The sequence below is a fragment of the Drosophila simulans genome, chromosome 2L (genome assembly GCF_016746395.2).
Source record: "Drosophila simulans strain w501 chromosome 2L, Prin_Dsim_3.1, whole genome shotgun sequence".
Lineage (NCBI taxonomy): Eukaryota > Metazoa > Arthropoda > Insecta > Diptera > Drosophilidae > Drosophila > Drosophila simulans.
This window is the reverse complement of record NC_052520.2, coordinates 4,995,325-5,010,458: the sequence shown is the minus strand read 5'-3', so window position 1 is coordinate 5,010,458 and position 15,134 is coordinate 4,995,325. Positions and strand designations below refer to the sequence as shown.

The window sequence follows — 15,134 nt, the reverse complement described above, 5'->3', positions numbered from 1 at the left end:
GGCTAACATTTATTTCTCGCTGACGGTCACACTGTCTGCATTTTCGTTTCTTTGGTGTGCTCAAATAAATAAACGAATTTTTATGTGAACATGTATTAATAAGTATAGATAAATAAATAAATTTCCATGCCCATAATATTGACGTATGACTGAAGGGCTGTGTGGTTAGGTAAACAGTTGTGGTCAGCGAAATATTGGCGTGGCAAGCGAAGACAACAGCTGTCGGTGATTATTTAAATTCAAAAAAGTAGTTTTTTTTGTTGTCGGTTTTTTACTGACATTTGCATATTTCAGAAGCGGGCGAAAGGTGAACTGAGTTCATTGTGCTGCTGGGCATTACGTGTGCGTCCATCCGGTCTCCCTCCTCCGCCGGCCCCTCATCCCCATCCACTCGAGAACTCGGGAAGCTGCCAAAAAAAGAGAAAACAAAGACCAAAGAACACGCCGCTTGGCATAATCAATTAAAATGCCTAGGAATATGCCGCTCCTCTCGCTGACCCTCTGTGCCGTCGCCTTGCTGGCCGCCGTGGGTCCCATGCCCGCCCATGGGGCGGTGGCCAACAGTCACAAGCACGAGAAGCACCTCAGCAAGGAGCGGGTCAAGGACGGCATCTACGCCCCCCGGGATGCCCACCACCACGGCGAGGATGGGGAGCACAACGTGGAGTTCGATCACGAGGCCATCATCGGTGAGTCAGCGCTAGTTAGCACAGAAAGCAGATCATATTCAGTCTGAGAAAATCACTAGGAAAAGAGCGAAAAAGACTCCTTACAATGAAGGTCATAAAAGTAGTGCTCATTTCCTGAGAAGCAAATGAAATATAATTCGTTTTTTGGACAGATATTGCACAGCAACAATAGAATTTCCAGCTTCATATGTTAACTTGTAGTTTATTTTAAGGGTACTTTTTAACGCAATGAAATTATGAGTAATAAGTTTGTTATATTTTAGTTATGTATAGGACTCATACTTTTTTTTTTGTGTATGCGATATGTTTGTTTACTTGCATGAGGTTTATTTTTGTGGTTGTGTACACGGAAAGACTCATTCAAACATCAAGGGAATATGGATCAGTCATACACATTCCCATTTATGCTGAAAAATATTTTTTGAAGGTCGAACTATAGTTTTCTAATGAATTGGAATATGCTGTAAGAAAATGTATCATTGAAGTATATAAGTTTGTATAGTTTTGCTCCCATCGTGAAACCATTAAAATTATTTTCTAAAAGCAATACGTCAATGGCATTGCTGCTGTTTTATGTTCCATTCAGTTTTAAATGCTAATGTATGTATGTGCTATTATTACTCTTTAACCACAAAAAAAAAGGAAACACGAAGGAGGCTCAGGAATTCGACTCGCTTACGCCAGAGGAATCGAAGCGACGCCTGTTAATATTGATCAAAATGATGGATCTGAATAAGGACGAATTTATTGACCGGCATGAGTTGAAAGCCTGGATATTAAGGTCTTTTAAGTGAGTGTTGTCTGTTGATTAATACTGCATCAATGTTAGCCAAGCCAATAAACACATCAGCAACCTAATGCTTTGTCTAAATGCTTGCCTTAACTGAAAAGCAAGAGACTATTTTAAGCTTTTACTAAAATAAATAATACAACTTGCAGAAAACTGTCGGAGGAAGAAGCCGCTGATCGATTTGAAGAAATAGACCAGGATGCGGACGAGAGAATTACGTGGAAGGAGTATCTCCAGGACACCTACGCCATGGAGGATGAGGACTTTAAGAAGGAGACCATCGACTACGACAGCTACGAGGATGAGCAGAAGATGATCAAGCAGGACAAGGAGATGTTCAATGCGGCCGACACGAACAAGGATGGTGTCCTGACGCTGGAGGAGTTCGTTTTATTCCAAAATCCGGAGGAGCATCCACAAATGTTGCCAATACTGCTGGAGCACACGATGCAGGACAAGGATGCGGATCACGATGGCAAGATCAACTTCCAGGAGTTTGTCGGCGACGCAGCCTCGCACCACGACAAGGAGTGGCTGATCACGGAGAAAGAGCGCTTCGACAAGGATCACGATTCCAATGGCGATGGCGTGCTGACGGGCGATGAGGTCCTATCCTGGATTGTGCCAAGCAATACGGCAATTGCCAACGACGAGGTGGACCATCTCTTTGTCTCCACCGATGAGGATCACGACGATCGCCTGTCCTATCTGGAAATACTCAACAACTACGATACCTTTGTGGGCAGCGAGGCCACCGACTACGGCGACCATTTGCAAAACATTAACCATCTCTCCGACGAGCTGTAGATGCCAGTCGAAGCCCCATCGTGCTATAGTGAACCTGTGCTTAGTATTGTATTTCGTTTAAATAGTTAGTAAATTTATGTTTATTTATGTGAATTCAAACGACAATTGCAAATCGATATCGCCAAATTGTTTTGAGCGCTCCTTACGAATTTCATTTTCAATACTATTTCGTTTGTTTCGTCATGTACCAATTACATTATGTGTAGTAATTTATATAAACAGAAACAAAAATCTACATAAAGCGTACTAAATAATTTTTACTAAATTACACTTTGCTTTATTTGCAATTTATGACTAGACACATTTCCATTTTGTTACATTACAGTACTTAGGCCTTAATTGCTGTCTGCGAATTTACAAAATTAGTTTAGCAGCGTGTTCTTTTTGACTAGATTTCACACTCATCTTTACCGAAAAATATGCTTAGCTCTAGCTTATTTTTCGATTTTCTAGCAACAAGCACTTGAAGCCCCGAAAAACGTTTTCATACATATACTCTCATTTCTTATATCACAAATATTGCACCAAATTGGCCTATTTCCCCACATTTTCGCTACAAATGAAGACAAATCAAAAGGTCGGACGACTATTATCCGGATGCTTAACCTTAGCACGCTCTAAAGCTACTATGAGAAATGCACATGTCCCAGAGGAGCCACTGCATCGTCTGGGGGTCATTGGGCATTCCAATATGTGATGGCACTAAAATCATTCACGGACCTCATACAAATCGTAATTCATAATGCACATCTCCAGTGGATCCACCTGGGGGTGAGGACGTACTCTATAAACTTAGCTTACGTTGACCGGACGCGATCCGAGCTCTACAAATCACACAGTATATCGTAGTTGTCTACCTGACGCAGTGGCTTCTTCTCATCGATCACCTCGCTCAGATAGTCGGCGATGGGCAGCGGCAGCTTCAGCTTCTCCAGCTGCGCAGCGCTTCGCACGCGGCGCATGATCACCGCCCGACAGCGATCCTGTAGGTTGACGAACTCCCTCCTGGTGCACTTTAGGGTCATCTCCGTTTTGGCGGCAGTAGAGCATACGATGGGGTACAGGGGCTCATCAATCTGTTGGGGGGGCAGTTAGGCGAGATTCTAGAGCCTGATCCGTGGAGGAATGAACAATTCAACCGGACTCACCTGATCCAATCCGCGGAAAGCAACGCCCAGGCACTTGCCGTCCTTGTAGAAGGTCAGTGTGCCCTCGATGCCGTCGAAGAGCACGCCGATCTGGGTGGGTTGATTCTCGCGGAACCGCTTCGTGTACAGCAGGGCCACGCCCTCGTGCCAGAGCACACCCTTGTGGGACAGTCCCCAGCCGTGCTCGTTCTCGCCCAGCATGTTGCGGAAGGCGTTGGCATGTAGCCGGGCCGACTTGGTACCAATACCGAACATTATCGAGGTGCCAAAGACGCGCTGCGAGACATGGAGCTCCCAGTAATGCCGTCCGTTGTTCAGGGATCTTTTGCCCTGGACACCGGCAGTGCCCTTGCTCCAGTTGGGATGGAAGTGCACGGTCCGCGAGTTGGGTCCTCTGAGCACCACTTCCTTGGAGCGGTGCCGCTTGCTCCACGTCCAGTTATCCTCAACGCCATTGGGCAGCGGGCAGAAACGGGGTGGCGGCGATGTGGAAGATGTTGCATCCAGTGAACCGGACGACAACCCTCCTGCTCCTCCTCCTCGTCGACCGGTTGGACGACGCCTCCTCGGGGCAATAGCCGCTATGGGAAGGGGGTGAGGCTGCAGTGGATCCACTTCAACATCAGACATTGTGTTGCGACTAAAAATTTTTTCGCTTCTCAATTTTTTATCAATTTGACAAAGGGAACCCTTCAAGCTGTTGTGGGGTTAAGTTGTCAATAGGGTTGGCTTTCTGGGGTTGATGAGCTTCTCCAGGTCTCAAAAGTTGTTGAAATCGTTCAAGGAGCGGCTTCAGGGGTGGCGTCTTTAGCTCGTAGATGTGTGTTCTATCCTTCCTCTGGTGGTTAACTATGTTATAACATTTTTCTCAATTCATCATTATAGCACAGTTTTTATGAAGGGTTCTTCAGTCCCCCAGATGAACTCCAAGTGGATGATTCTTTATGCAAGGAAGAGACCAAGAGGCGTTTATCTACAAGTAAGTGGTTAGTAGGGGCTGTTGGATATCCTCCTGCGTCAGGTCCTGCAGCTCCACTTCCTCCTCCAGTGGAACGTCCTCAATAATCTCCTGTTCGAAGTACGCCTCCTCCTGCGATCCAACGCTGGTCAGTGAAGCGTAACCACTGCTCAGGGAACTGCTGCTCCAGCTGGAATTCAGTCGGACTGGACGATAGCTTCTCGTCGGCTGCAGTTGCTGCTGCTGCTGGCCAATAGTGCGCTTTAGCTCCCGCTTGATCCGGCGAATCTGCCGGAAATCCTGCTCACCACCGGAACCCCTCTGCCTGTGCAGCTGCAGCTCCTGCAGATGGAAGTGATGGCGACAGTAGCCCTGCGGACTGTGGGCACAAAAGCGACAGGCCTCGGAATTGAGGCCACCCACGAGCGGAAGGATTGGTTCGAGGATGCGCCGCTTCTGGCTGCGCTTCTGTTGCTCCAACTGCTGCTCCGCCAGGCGCTGTGGCGCCTTACGATCGCCCACCGTTTCGGCCACCTCCTGCAGCAGGCGCACGTTCCTCGGGAAGCATCGGTCGTGGACGTAGAGCACCAGGCGTTGGCAGTAGAGGCACAGCGATTGGAACAGCAGCAGCAGGACGATAATCATAAATATGTAGGGGTGGTGGTGTGTCCTCTTCCTTTTTTTTGGTGGTGGGGCGGAAGACTGCTGCTTCTTGGGAGTCTCTGATTTTGATGGTGCACTTCCTGTTGGCTTTGTGGTCCGCAAATTTCACGCTACTTTCCAAACGAGAACTCGCAATTTTCACTGTTTTATTCGAGGTACACACATTTTTTCCTTCTTGCTGCTCCTCCACAGCTACAAAAAGCAGCTCCTCTTATCTGGCTGTAGCTACAACTCCCACCGACGACCGCCTCCGCTTGCGTCCAAGTCACACGGGCTTCTGGCACTTTTTTTCCAACTCACTTTTCCGATTCCAACTTGAATCGCCCCACAAAGGCCTACCCTTATTTTCCACGACCTGCTTCCAACCACCAATTGGACTTTGTGCGCGTCTGTGTGTGTGCCCGTCTGCATATCATTATCATACAGCCCGGTCCACCCCACTTCAGGCCCCGCAACTGTCCATGGCGACCCCAATCGCCATCGCCACCCCCTTGACAGCCCATCAACCCCCACATAGGAAATCCGCACGAAGAGAGACGAATGGCATGCGCACAAGTGCACGTGGTGAGTTCGCTCTCATCCTTGGCTTGGCATTGCTTTTTTAAGGGTTCTCCGCGGCGGGGTTTCCACCACAATAGCCTACCCTTAGCCCTGGTCTAAGATCTTATCACTCCAAGTTAGGGGTAAAAAGTGTGCAGTCTTTGTCTTGCATATTGATCCATATACAAGGAAGTTTATCACTGAAGGGCATACGATTTTTATTCCTAACAATATTTGCTCTAAATAGGGTTAAATATGAAATTTCCCGGAACCATGTTCTTAAAGCAAAGATCTTCATACAAAAAGTATACTTTCCTATAATTTGTATTTATAAATTTTAGTTTATTTTACCACTTTTGGCTGGGTTTTTTTAATAAATGTAAACGACATGCGACAAGTTTTGAGGTTTCGATTCGTTCGATTTTCGTTTGGTTACCTCAATTTGGTGCATTGTTTCGCATTTAATCGGTTTCAAAAATAAATGGAACATGCAGGCACATAGTTTATTTTATACTTTTGGACATACGACCGAGGCTAGTTTATTTATTTGTTTCATTTACTTAACATACGTAACGTAACTTAGAAGCAGTTTACATTTGTTTAGAACATTAGTTGGCAGATAAAAAATGGCATTGTGGTCCAGGTCGGTCGGTCATTAGCACTTCGACTTGTGGATCCGTTTTGTTTTCTTTTTGGTTAGATTAAGGAATTTGTAGCAGTGTTGGTTCGTCGGTGTGTGTATGTGTGTGTGTGTGTGTGTCGGTTTGTTTGTTTGTGTTGTGACCGTGTGGGTGTGCACACGATTCGTTGGTAATTTTAAGGCTTTACATTTAGATTAAACTTATGCTCTGTGCTGTGGGTGTGTCTGTGGGGAGTTGGAGGTCCTACGAGGAGTTCTTCATGCACACCTGGCACCTGGACACATACGACTGTTGCTTGCCGGACTTGATCGTCTGCTGCTGTGGCATGTCGAACGGCTCTGAGGAATCCAGGTTGTACATCCAGAAGCTGGTCAACGTCTCGTAGAAGTGGCACGTGCCCTTGGCGCCATTGCACTCGATGAAGGGTGTTGCGCGGAAGTCCTCCAAACAGGAGCCAGGCGATTGCAGCGCCTGTCCACCGCCACCGTTGCCCACGGCAGTGTGCTATAATGGGAAATGGATGGGTTAATCATCATTATTATAAAAGAATTATTTAAAATCTCAAAAGTAGTTAGGAAAGAAGGTTGAAAATAAAAACTGTTGTATCAATTCTTTCACTGAGCCAGTATCCAACAGATGGCGCCAGAGTATCATTGGAGCGTGCGCCATCTGCTGGAAAACTATGGCACTAAGTTCGGAAAAGTATCCCTTGTGGTTTTTGAAAACTCTCATCATTCTTCCATAATCTAACGTTATAAGAGTTCCGATACTCACCATGAGGAAACTGTAGCCAATCCAGAGACTCTCCCAGCCATTCGGACAGTCGGGCACCGCTATCGTTTGACTGTGCACGGCGATCACATTAGCCGGCGCCTCACAAACGACGCAACGTGAGATGTACTGGCGGATCTCGTTGTTTTGAACGGGCATCATCGGAATGGCGGCGTTGGTTGTCAGCCAGAAGGTCTTATCATTTCTGGAGGCGTAGTTGCAGACGCTGTTCTGACCACAGGACATTACGGGCAGCGTTGAGAAGCGTTGCACACAGGATCCGGGAGATCCGAGGTCCTGATTGTGGGAATAGTCATTGCCATCGACGAACAACAGGGAGTAACCCGTCCACAGTTCCGTGTGTCCAGCCGAGCAGGCGGGCACCGTTTCCGATTGACTGTGTCGCGTAATCAGGATACCAGTGAGGTAGTCAAGAGCGGCGGCAGCTGGAGCTCCGGGTTCACCTTTCTGGCCGATCAAACCAATGGCGCCCTCATAGCCCCTCTCGCCCTGCTCTCCGCGATCTCCCTTGGGTCCCTGGCGTCCCACGTTTCCAGTCTCACCGATCAGGCCGCGCTCACCCTTTTCGCCACGCTCACCCTGGATGCCAATCAAGCCACGCTCTCCCGGACGTCCGGGCTCTCCCTTAGGACCATTGCGTCCCGGCTGACCAGGTTCGCCCTTGGGTCCCGGTGGTGGCAGCATTCCCGGTTCACCCTTCTGTCCAGGCTGACCTGGTGTTCCGTCACGTCCATCGCGTCCCTTGGGCCCGGTGAAGCCGCGCTCGCCAGGAGCTCCGACAGGTCCTTCGATTCCATCTAAGCCAGGGTAGCCGGTGTCTCCCTTCTGTCCAATCAAGCCGGGCAGTCCGGACGGTCCTTGGAGTCCTCGTTCACCCTTGTCTCCCTTTTGTCCCTCGAAGCCATTTAGACCACGTTCTCCCTTGAAGCCCTGCGGTCCAGTATCTCCCTTCAATCCAGGTGCGCCGGGGAATCCATCCTGTCCTGGTTGTCCGGGACTGCCGGCGAGGCCACGCTCTCCCTTGCTGCCAGCTGGTCCAATGGGTCCAGGTAGGCCCACAAGGCCAGGCTCTCCGGGCAAGCCGGGCAGACCGCGTTCTCCAATTGTACCGGGGGCTCCAATAAGACCTGAGTGGGTTAAATAGTGGCGATTGGTGACATGGTTATATGACCCAACTGTCTAGATACAAATTTGGGATCAAAAACTCACCTTGACGTCCGTTTCTGCCTGGGCGACCGGGCAGACCCTTCTCGCCCTTAATGGTAACTCCTGGATAACCGATCTCGCCTCTTGGACCAGTGTCTCCCTTGGCTCCGGGAATACCATTTAATCCGCTTGCACCAGGTGGTCCCTGCAATCCGCGATCTCCCTTGGCTCCAGCGTCGCCAGCAGGACCAGTCAAGCCTCGTTCGCCTTGATCACCCTTCTCGCCAGTGTAGCCGCGCTCGCCCTGGGATCCCTTATCACCACGGAAGTCCACGGGGATGGTGGCCGGAAGACCGGGCTGACCACGAATACCGCGCTCACCCTTGGGGCCAGGAGCACCGGTGAAGCCCTGCAGTCCAACGGGTCCAGTCTCACCCTTGAATCCGGGCAGACCAGATAGACCAGGCTCTCCCTTGTCACCACGGTCGCCAGGATAGCCAACAGCACCAGGGGTACCAGCAGCGCCGGGCAAACCATCCATTCCGGGGGCACCAGGAATGCCGGGTGCGCCGACAGATCCCTTCTCGCCAGGCTGGCCCCAAACGCCCTGCAGACCTTGTTCACCCTTATCGCCGTTAATTCCATCGCGTCCATCGATTCCACTGCGTCCCTGGTCACCCTTCTCGCCCTGCGGACCAGGAGCCCCGTGAACAGCCAGACCGGGCATACCCTTCTCTCCTGGCCAACCGGGCTGTCCGGCCGGACCTGTATCGCCGCGGAGTCCGGATGGACCGGGTTCACCCTTTTGTCCCTTCTCGGAGGCATCACCAGGCAAACCAGGAGCTCCATCCAGACCGGGGAATCCTTGGTTACCCTTTTCGCCGGGCATACCGTCCAGTCCTTGTTGTCCAGGGGCTCCTGCCAATCCTTGGTCACCCTTAATGCCCATCAGGCCAGGAGCACCTGGAGGACCGCGGCCTCCCACAGGTCCGTCATTGCCAGTCAAGCCAGTAGCTCCCTTGTCACCCTTAGCACCTGAACAAATGAAACCAAATGGTTTACATTAAATTTTCTAATGGGATACTGCAAAAACTTACCGGAAACTCCAGGAATACCAGCAGGTCCGCGCTTTCCTGGAGCACCAGTAACGCCAGCAAAGCCCTTGGGTCCGTCATTTCCAGGAGCGCCACGGTCACCTTTGTTGCCGGGCATGCCGACCAATCCGGGACTGCCGGGCTCACCCTTGGCGCCATCACGTCCACGCACACCATCAATACCAGGAACACCAGGAGGTCCGGCAACACCAGCGGGGCCGATCGGGCCCACGTCTCCCTTCTCACCAACAATTCCGGGCCGTCCAGATACTCCGGGCAGACCGGCATCGCCTCTATCTCCAGGATAGCCCACACTGCCATCGGCACCGGGAAGACCAACGGGTCCGGTTGGACCACGGTCGCCCTTCTCACCTTGCAGACCATTCAGACCGGGTGGGCCTATAGGGCCGGGTCTCGAAATACCAGGCTCTCCCCTCGGTCCAGGCTGTCCATTGCGTCCGGGAATGCCGCGAAGGCCGTCCTTGCCAGGATTACCAGGGACTCCGACAGCGCCCTGGTTGCCCTTTTCACCGCGAGGTCCATTCAAGCCGCGGGGTCCCTCAACGCCAGGAGGTCCCTGTGGTCCAGTGTTGCCCTTCAATCCGGTATAGCCCCTCTCTCCCGGGCTGCCGTCTTCGCCTGGAGGTCCTGGCATGCCGGTTTGGCCGGGCTCACCCTTGTTACCCTTAGCGGGCATCTTAATTTCGTCAAGCGCACAGCTACCGGGCTCTCCCTTCTCGCCGCTTCGGCCAAATGATCCCTTGTCGCCCTTTGCTCCGTCCCTTCCATGGAAGCCTGGCTCGCCCTTGATCGATTGACCGGGAATTCCGGGGTATCCGTCTCGTCCAGCGCGTCCGGGTGTTCCGTCATTGCCGGGTGCTCCGCTCAAACCCTTATCACCCTTGAATCCGAATTCTCCTTTGGGTCCAGGGCTACCAGGCTGACCATCTGATCCCCTGAATCCCTGCACGCCCTTTGCACCTGGCGCACCAGGGTAACCCTTGTCACCCTTCAAGGGCTCAATCAAACTCAAATCGCAAAGTGCAGGTTTGCCAGGCTCTCCAGTGGCTCCGGGAAGACCAGTGCGACCGTCCTCTCCCTTCTCACCAGGCGGTCCAGTTTGTCCGTTGATTCCATCGTGTCCACGTTCTCCGGGATATCCGCGCTCTCCAGGCGGTCCTCGTGCGCCGTCCTTTCCGGGAACTCCAGGCAGTCCGCTCGTTCCCTTATCACCCTTTGGTCCGGCCCTGCACGATGAGCATTTGCCGCCGACGTCTCCCTTGATGCCCATGTCTCCCTTTTGGCCAGGAGTGCCGGGACGACCAGCGTCTCCCTTTTGTCCAGGAGCACCAGCGGTACCGGGAGTTCCAGGACGGCCCAGCTTGGAGTCACCGGGAGCACCAGCATTGCCCTTGAAGCCGCGCTCTCCCTTGCTACCCTTTAGTCCGGGATAACTAGGACAAACGAAAATTAATTCGAAATAAGATAAATAATCTTGAATGAAGGAGAGAAGAAGTGAGAAGAGGTCTCGGTTCCACAGTGGAGCTCGACTGAGTGCAAGGACTATTAATTGAATAATTGCACTTACCCGGGTATGCCTGCATCTCCCTTAGATCCTTGAATGCCATAACCGGGCAAACCTGCGTCGCCCTTCTGTCCCTCTGGTCCCGGTGGTCCTGGGTGTCCAATGGGTCCGATGGATCCCTTTGGTCCATCAAGTCCTGCGGTTCCCTTATCTCCCTTTTTGCCTGGAGGTCCCTCGTTGCCGGGTCGTCCGGGCAGACCAGCACCTCCCTTTTGTCCATTGTATCCCTGTGGACCCGGAAGTCCATCAGCTCCGCTTAATCCCTGGGGTCCAGGTGTGCCAACGTAGCCGCGGGGTCCTTTGGGTCCCGGGGGTCCCGGTGTTCCACGGCCACCGCCCGGCGGTCCCGGAGGACCGAGCAGACCAGGCTGACCTGTCGCTCCAGCGCGTCCTGGCTCACCCTTCTGTCCGGGATTACCGGGCAGACCATTAAGGCCCGGCTCGCCACGATCTCCCTTCTGTCCTGTAGAGCCTGGGGGTCCAAAGTTACCTTGGCGACCCTGGAGAATGTATTATATATGTATTTTATAGAGGTTCTAACTTCAACGTCGATTTGGAGCCTTAAGTAGGAACTTAAGTAGGACTTACACGATCGCCAGGGCCGCCTGGCAGACCCTTCTCGCCCTTCTGTCCATCGAGTCCAGTGTCGCCTTCAGGTCCGGGCTCACCCTTGCGGCCCACTAGGCCAGGCTCTCCCTTCTGTCCCATGTCGCCGCGAGGTCCCATCACCGTGTGCGTCGGCTTGCTTGGAAACGATGTCGCCGGTTCACCCTTCTCGCCCTTCATACCTGGTGCACCGGGCTTCATGGGTCCGTAGCAGGAGGCACCCTTCTCTCCCTTCAGACCGTGCTCACCCCGGGGTCCTTTGGCTCCGTAAGGTCCGCTGTCGCCGCGCTCGCCCTTTTCTCCAGGTAATCCCTGTGGTCCAGCCAAGCCGGCAGTGCCCCTCCAACCAGGCTCACCCTTCTCGCCCTTCGCGTAATCACCGTTCTCCTTTGCCGGTTCACCCTTCTCGCCCTTGCTGCCAAGCTGGCCGGCATATCCGCGGGGTCCGGGCATTCCGGATAGACCCTCCAAGCCGGCCATACCATCATCTCCGTCGCAACCGTCTTTGCCGTTGATACCAGGGGCACCAGGATTGCCGGCGGGTCCCTGAACTCCGGGTACACCAGCCTGACCATGAAGACCAGGCGATCCGCGCTCACCCTTATCACCACGCTGTCCGTATGGGCCGGGATCACCCTTCTGACCCTTGTCTCCAGAGGGTCCCTCCATTCCGGGGAAGCCCATCTCGCCCTTCAGTCCCGTGGGTCCCAGGGGGCCCGGCAGACCCCGGTTGCCCTTCTCCGCTATGCACTTGGGCACACAGCCCGCATATCCGGAAGTACAATTCTTGGGCGGCAGATTGCCGGCAGAGTCCACAATGTCGTAACTGTCGTCGATTGGGAACTTGGGTTCATTTCGATTGTAGTGTTTCACGGAGTCCTGAATTGAACCGGACGTACCAGACGTCTTCCAAAATTGCTGGGGGGAAAAGGAGTATATTATTCAGTGTCCAGCTGGATGGCATGGGCTACGGTTATCTTACAGCGTCCGCACCGACTAACGCTCCCGCGATCACAGCGGCGTATAGCAGCCTGCAAAGAAGTCGACGAAGATCAGGAGGGTTAGGAACTGTGCTTCGTACAGACGATCCGTCTTATCAGTCTAGCTATTTAATTGGACATAGCTCCTCTCTTCGATTGGCAGCTCTCTCTTAAGCAGTCAGTGAAAGAGAGTTAGCTAAGAGCGCTTAAGAGAGAGCTTCAAAGTTTCAAAGAGATTGCAGTTCGAGATTTAAAAAATAAATTAAAAAATGTTATGTTTTAAGTTATGTATTTTTTTATTGCTGATATCTAAAAAAAATTAATATTTGCTTTTTCTGGATGGAGTATAAGTATTCAAACTGCTAAGAAATACTTTATTTAGGCCATAAGTGGGTTTTAATCATTTAAAATTTTTAAAAACCAATAAGCTTATAATTTGTAAAAAAAAAAGTATTACTTTAAAAATGAGCGTATTTTATTGTTACTAAGCGACACCATCGTTTTTAATAATTAACAATTGCTTTCTTTAATGAACTTAAATTTTGGGAACCATTTCCATTATTTTTCTAACTTTTGCCATTTCTCTTACCGCTTCCAGAAGGGCAACATGATGCCCTATGCACTTAAGCCTGCACAATTATTTGCTCTGTCCTCGTCGAATTTGAAGTTTATATGTTGCCGTCGCTGGGCCTGGAAAGATGAGCCAGAGAATTGGGCACTTTAATTTCGCAACAGTTGCAAAATAAATTGGAAATATTCTTAGAGGAATATTATTTTATTTAATATTTGTGGGAAAATCGAGCTGGCTTATTTTTTTTTTTTTTCAACGATTTAATTCTTGTATTTCGTTTCATTTCATTTCCAAGCATATACACGCGACAGTTTGAGAGGCACTGGAACTGGTACGAGGCTCGCACAACGACTTGCTGGATAATTTCAGTTAATAGTACGCGTCTTTCCTGATTTAATTGAGATATTTTATGTTTATTGTATTTTGTTGTTGTAGAAGCTGAGTTCCTTACAGGAATCTAATCCTATTTAAGGGGCTAATGGACGGGACGGGACGGGACCCTACTGGAAACACACATTCACAACCGAGCGATCCGATCCGAACCGATCACCACTCCACAGCGCTGACTAAAGACTAAAACCAGCTGGCCAGATCAGCTCCGGACCGAGACCAGACTACTACTTACTCGGGGAGACGGAACACGACTAATTATAGTATAAGTTCGAGCGATCCAAAAGCCAAACGCCGATGCCCCGATCTCCACTCGTCGATCGTTCGGCTTGGCACGATCTCGACGATCGGGTCTCCGGCTCATGTACACTATCCGTGTGATTCGACGGGGATTGGATGGGCATCGGATCGGTTGCGATGGCTGCGAGGTGGCTGGTGGGAGGTGGGTGGTGGCACCATGGCATATAGAACGGATGGGCGACGGGTCGTCGTATGTAGCAACACTAATCCCACAAGTTAACATAGTCGCTGCGGAATGAATGAAACTTGGCGATAAGTCCGAAACTAAGGCGCTGCTGTTGATATGCCACATGCGACTTAAGTTGCTCAATAGCACATCAGCTTCGTTCCGCCGGAGCACCTCCCCGGGAGCACCTTCAACCAGCTCTCCGGCTCCCAGCTCCCAGCGCCCAGCTTCCAGATCCCAGCTCCCAGCTTCCATCTCGAAATTAGCTGATAGCCCCCGCCCCGAGATCGGGCACATGGCTTCCGTTTTGGCCCGCCCCTGCGGCTCCTGCTTTTTGGACTTTTTTTGGTACTCGGACATGGGAAATTCCGAAGGCTTCGTTATCAGGCCCATGTTCTAATTATAACTTACAATAAGTAAGTATCATAATCTTTAAAAAAAAAAACAAACAACTAAAACTTAAAGGATAATAAAAAAGTGTCTAAACATGTATATATGGTGTATAGTGCTAAAAATTATATTTCTTTGCTATTATGTTTCATAAAATGTTAAGGTGCTCAAAAACTTTTGAAATGTCATGGCGATTAATCTATTTTTAACCAGACTACAGTTATTTTTGTCAATTTGAAATATATTACGTAGCTTTTCAAACTGATATAATTATTTTGACAAAGGTTTTAAGATCAAATCCTTTTTGAGCTTTCCTTGATATATTTTTATAACTGATTTATTCAAATCATTCCATTCTATTCTAAAACAAAATATTTTATTTTGACCATATGTTTATTTTAGACTTATTTTGGAGCACTTTTTGTTTTAAAAAATCGTTTCTTTTTTTTCGAATCTATCTACGCTTAATTAAAACTAAATGTATCTTAGATGAAATTTCATTTTAAGTGCCCATTTTTAGTACTAGGTAAAATAATGCTTACACCTAACATCCCAGCTAATTATTGTTATTTGAATAATAATATTTATTGAGATCCATTCATATTGATAGTAAGTACTAATGCCGCACTGAACATAAATTAATAAGATCTTAAGCTGGCGAAGTGCGACACCATTTTATATCCTAATCACAGCAGTTTCCTGAGAAGACATCTATTCAGGCCACTGGGCCATATCCGACTTGCACGTACCCTAGAACAAAAGAGCTTTCCCAACTAGAACGAGGCCTTGATTATAGCCGCCCCTATCAAGACTTATTTCAAAACACTGTGGCCCCAAAACCCGAAATCAAGCTCGAATTTCGAAAGGTTCCAATTTGG

At 50.0% G+C, this 15,134-nt stretch overlaps 4 protein-coding genes across 9 annotated transcripts; 1 reads left to right on the top strand and 3 right to left on the bottom strand.

Annotated features, from left to right (window-relative positions):
• LOC6739218 (reticulocalbin-2) lies at window positions 1-2,551 on the top strand. 3 transcript variants are annotated; one of them, XM_039298140.2, is made up of 4 exons: window positions 1-169; window positions 295-689; window positions 1,332-1,479; window positions 1,629-2,551. In XM_039298140.2, the coding sequence occupies exons 2-4, from the start codon at window positions 467-469 to the stop codon at window positions 2,284-2,286; spliced, it is 1,029 nt and encodes a 342-aa protein (XP_039154074.1). In that variant the 5' UTR covers window positions 1-169; window positions 295-466; the 3' UTR covers window positions 2,287-2,551. The 3 variants fall into 3 exon arrangements, with proteins under 3 accessions (XP_039154074.1, XP_044779838.1, XP_016023539.1); XM_044923903.1 differs by having other exon boundaries at window positions 1-225; window positions 298-689; XM_016169006.3 differs by having other exon boundaries at window positions 1-225.
• On the bottom strand, window positions 2,349-4,075 carry LOC6739213 (SPRY domain-containing SOCS box protein 3). The gene is made up of 3 exons (XM_002076089.4): window positions 3,435-4,075; window positions 3,144-3,362; window positions 2,349-3,051 (listed from the first exon to the last, which is right to left on the bottom strand). Exons 1-3 carry the CDS (start codon window positions 4,062-4,064, stop codon window positions 2,995-2,997), a joined length of 906 nt encoding a protein of 301 aa, XP_002076125.1. The 5' UTR covers window positions 4,065-4,075; the 3' UTR covers window positions 2,349-2,994.
• A 328-nt stretch (window positions 4,076-4,403) lies between these two features.
• Window positions 4,404-5,037, bottom strand: LOC27206201. The gene has a single exon (XM_016169032.3). It carries the CDS (start codon window positions 5,035-5,037, stop codon window positions 4,408-4,410), a length of 630 nt encoding a protein of 209 aa, XP_016023537.1. The 3' UTR covers window positions 4,404-4,407.
• On the bottom strand, window positions 5,034-13,730 carry LOC6731040 (collagen alpha-1(IV) chain). 4 transcript variants are annotated; one of them, XM_016179574.3, is made up of 9 exons: window positions 13,636-13,727; window positions 13,029-13,129; window positions 12,442-12,490; window positions 11,442-12,377; window positions 10,857-11,353; window positions 9,272-10,722; window positions 8,238-9,209; window positions 7,011-8,155; window positions 6,095-6,740 (listed from the first exon to the last, which is right to left on the bottom strand). In XM_016179574.3, the coding sequence occupies exons 2-9, from the start codon at window positions 13,046-13,048 to the stop codon at window positions 6,480-6,482; spliced, it is 5,331 nt and encodes a 1,776-aa protein (XP_016023534.1). In that variant the 5' UTR covers window positions 13,049-13,129; window positions 13,636-13,727; the 3' UTR covers window positions 6,095-6,479. The 4 variants fall into 4 exon arrangements, with proteins under 4 accessions (XP_039153995.1, XP_016023534.1, XP_016023536.1 ...); XM_016179576.3 differs by having other exon boundaries at window positions 13,526-13,641; XM_016179575.2 differs by lacking the exon at window positions 13,636-13,727 and adding an exon at window positions 13,462-13,623.
• Between the last annotated feature and the right edge of the window lie 1,404 nt (window positions 13,731-15,134).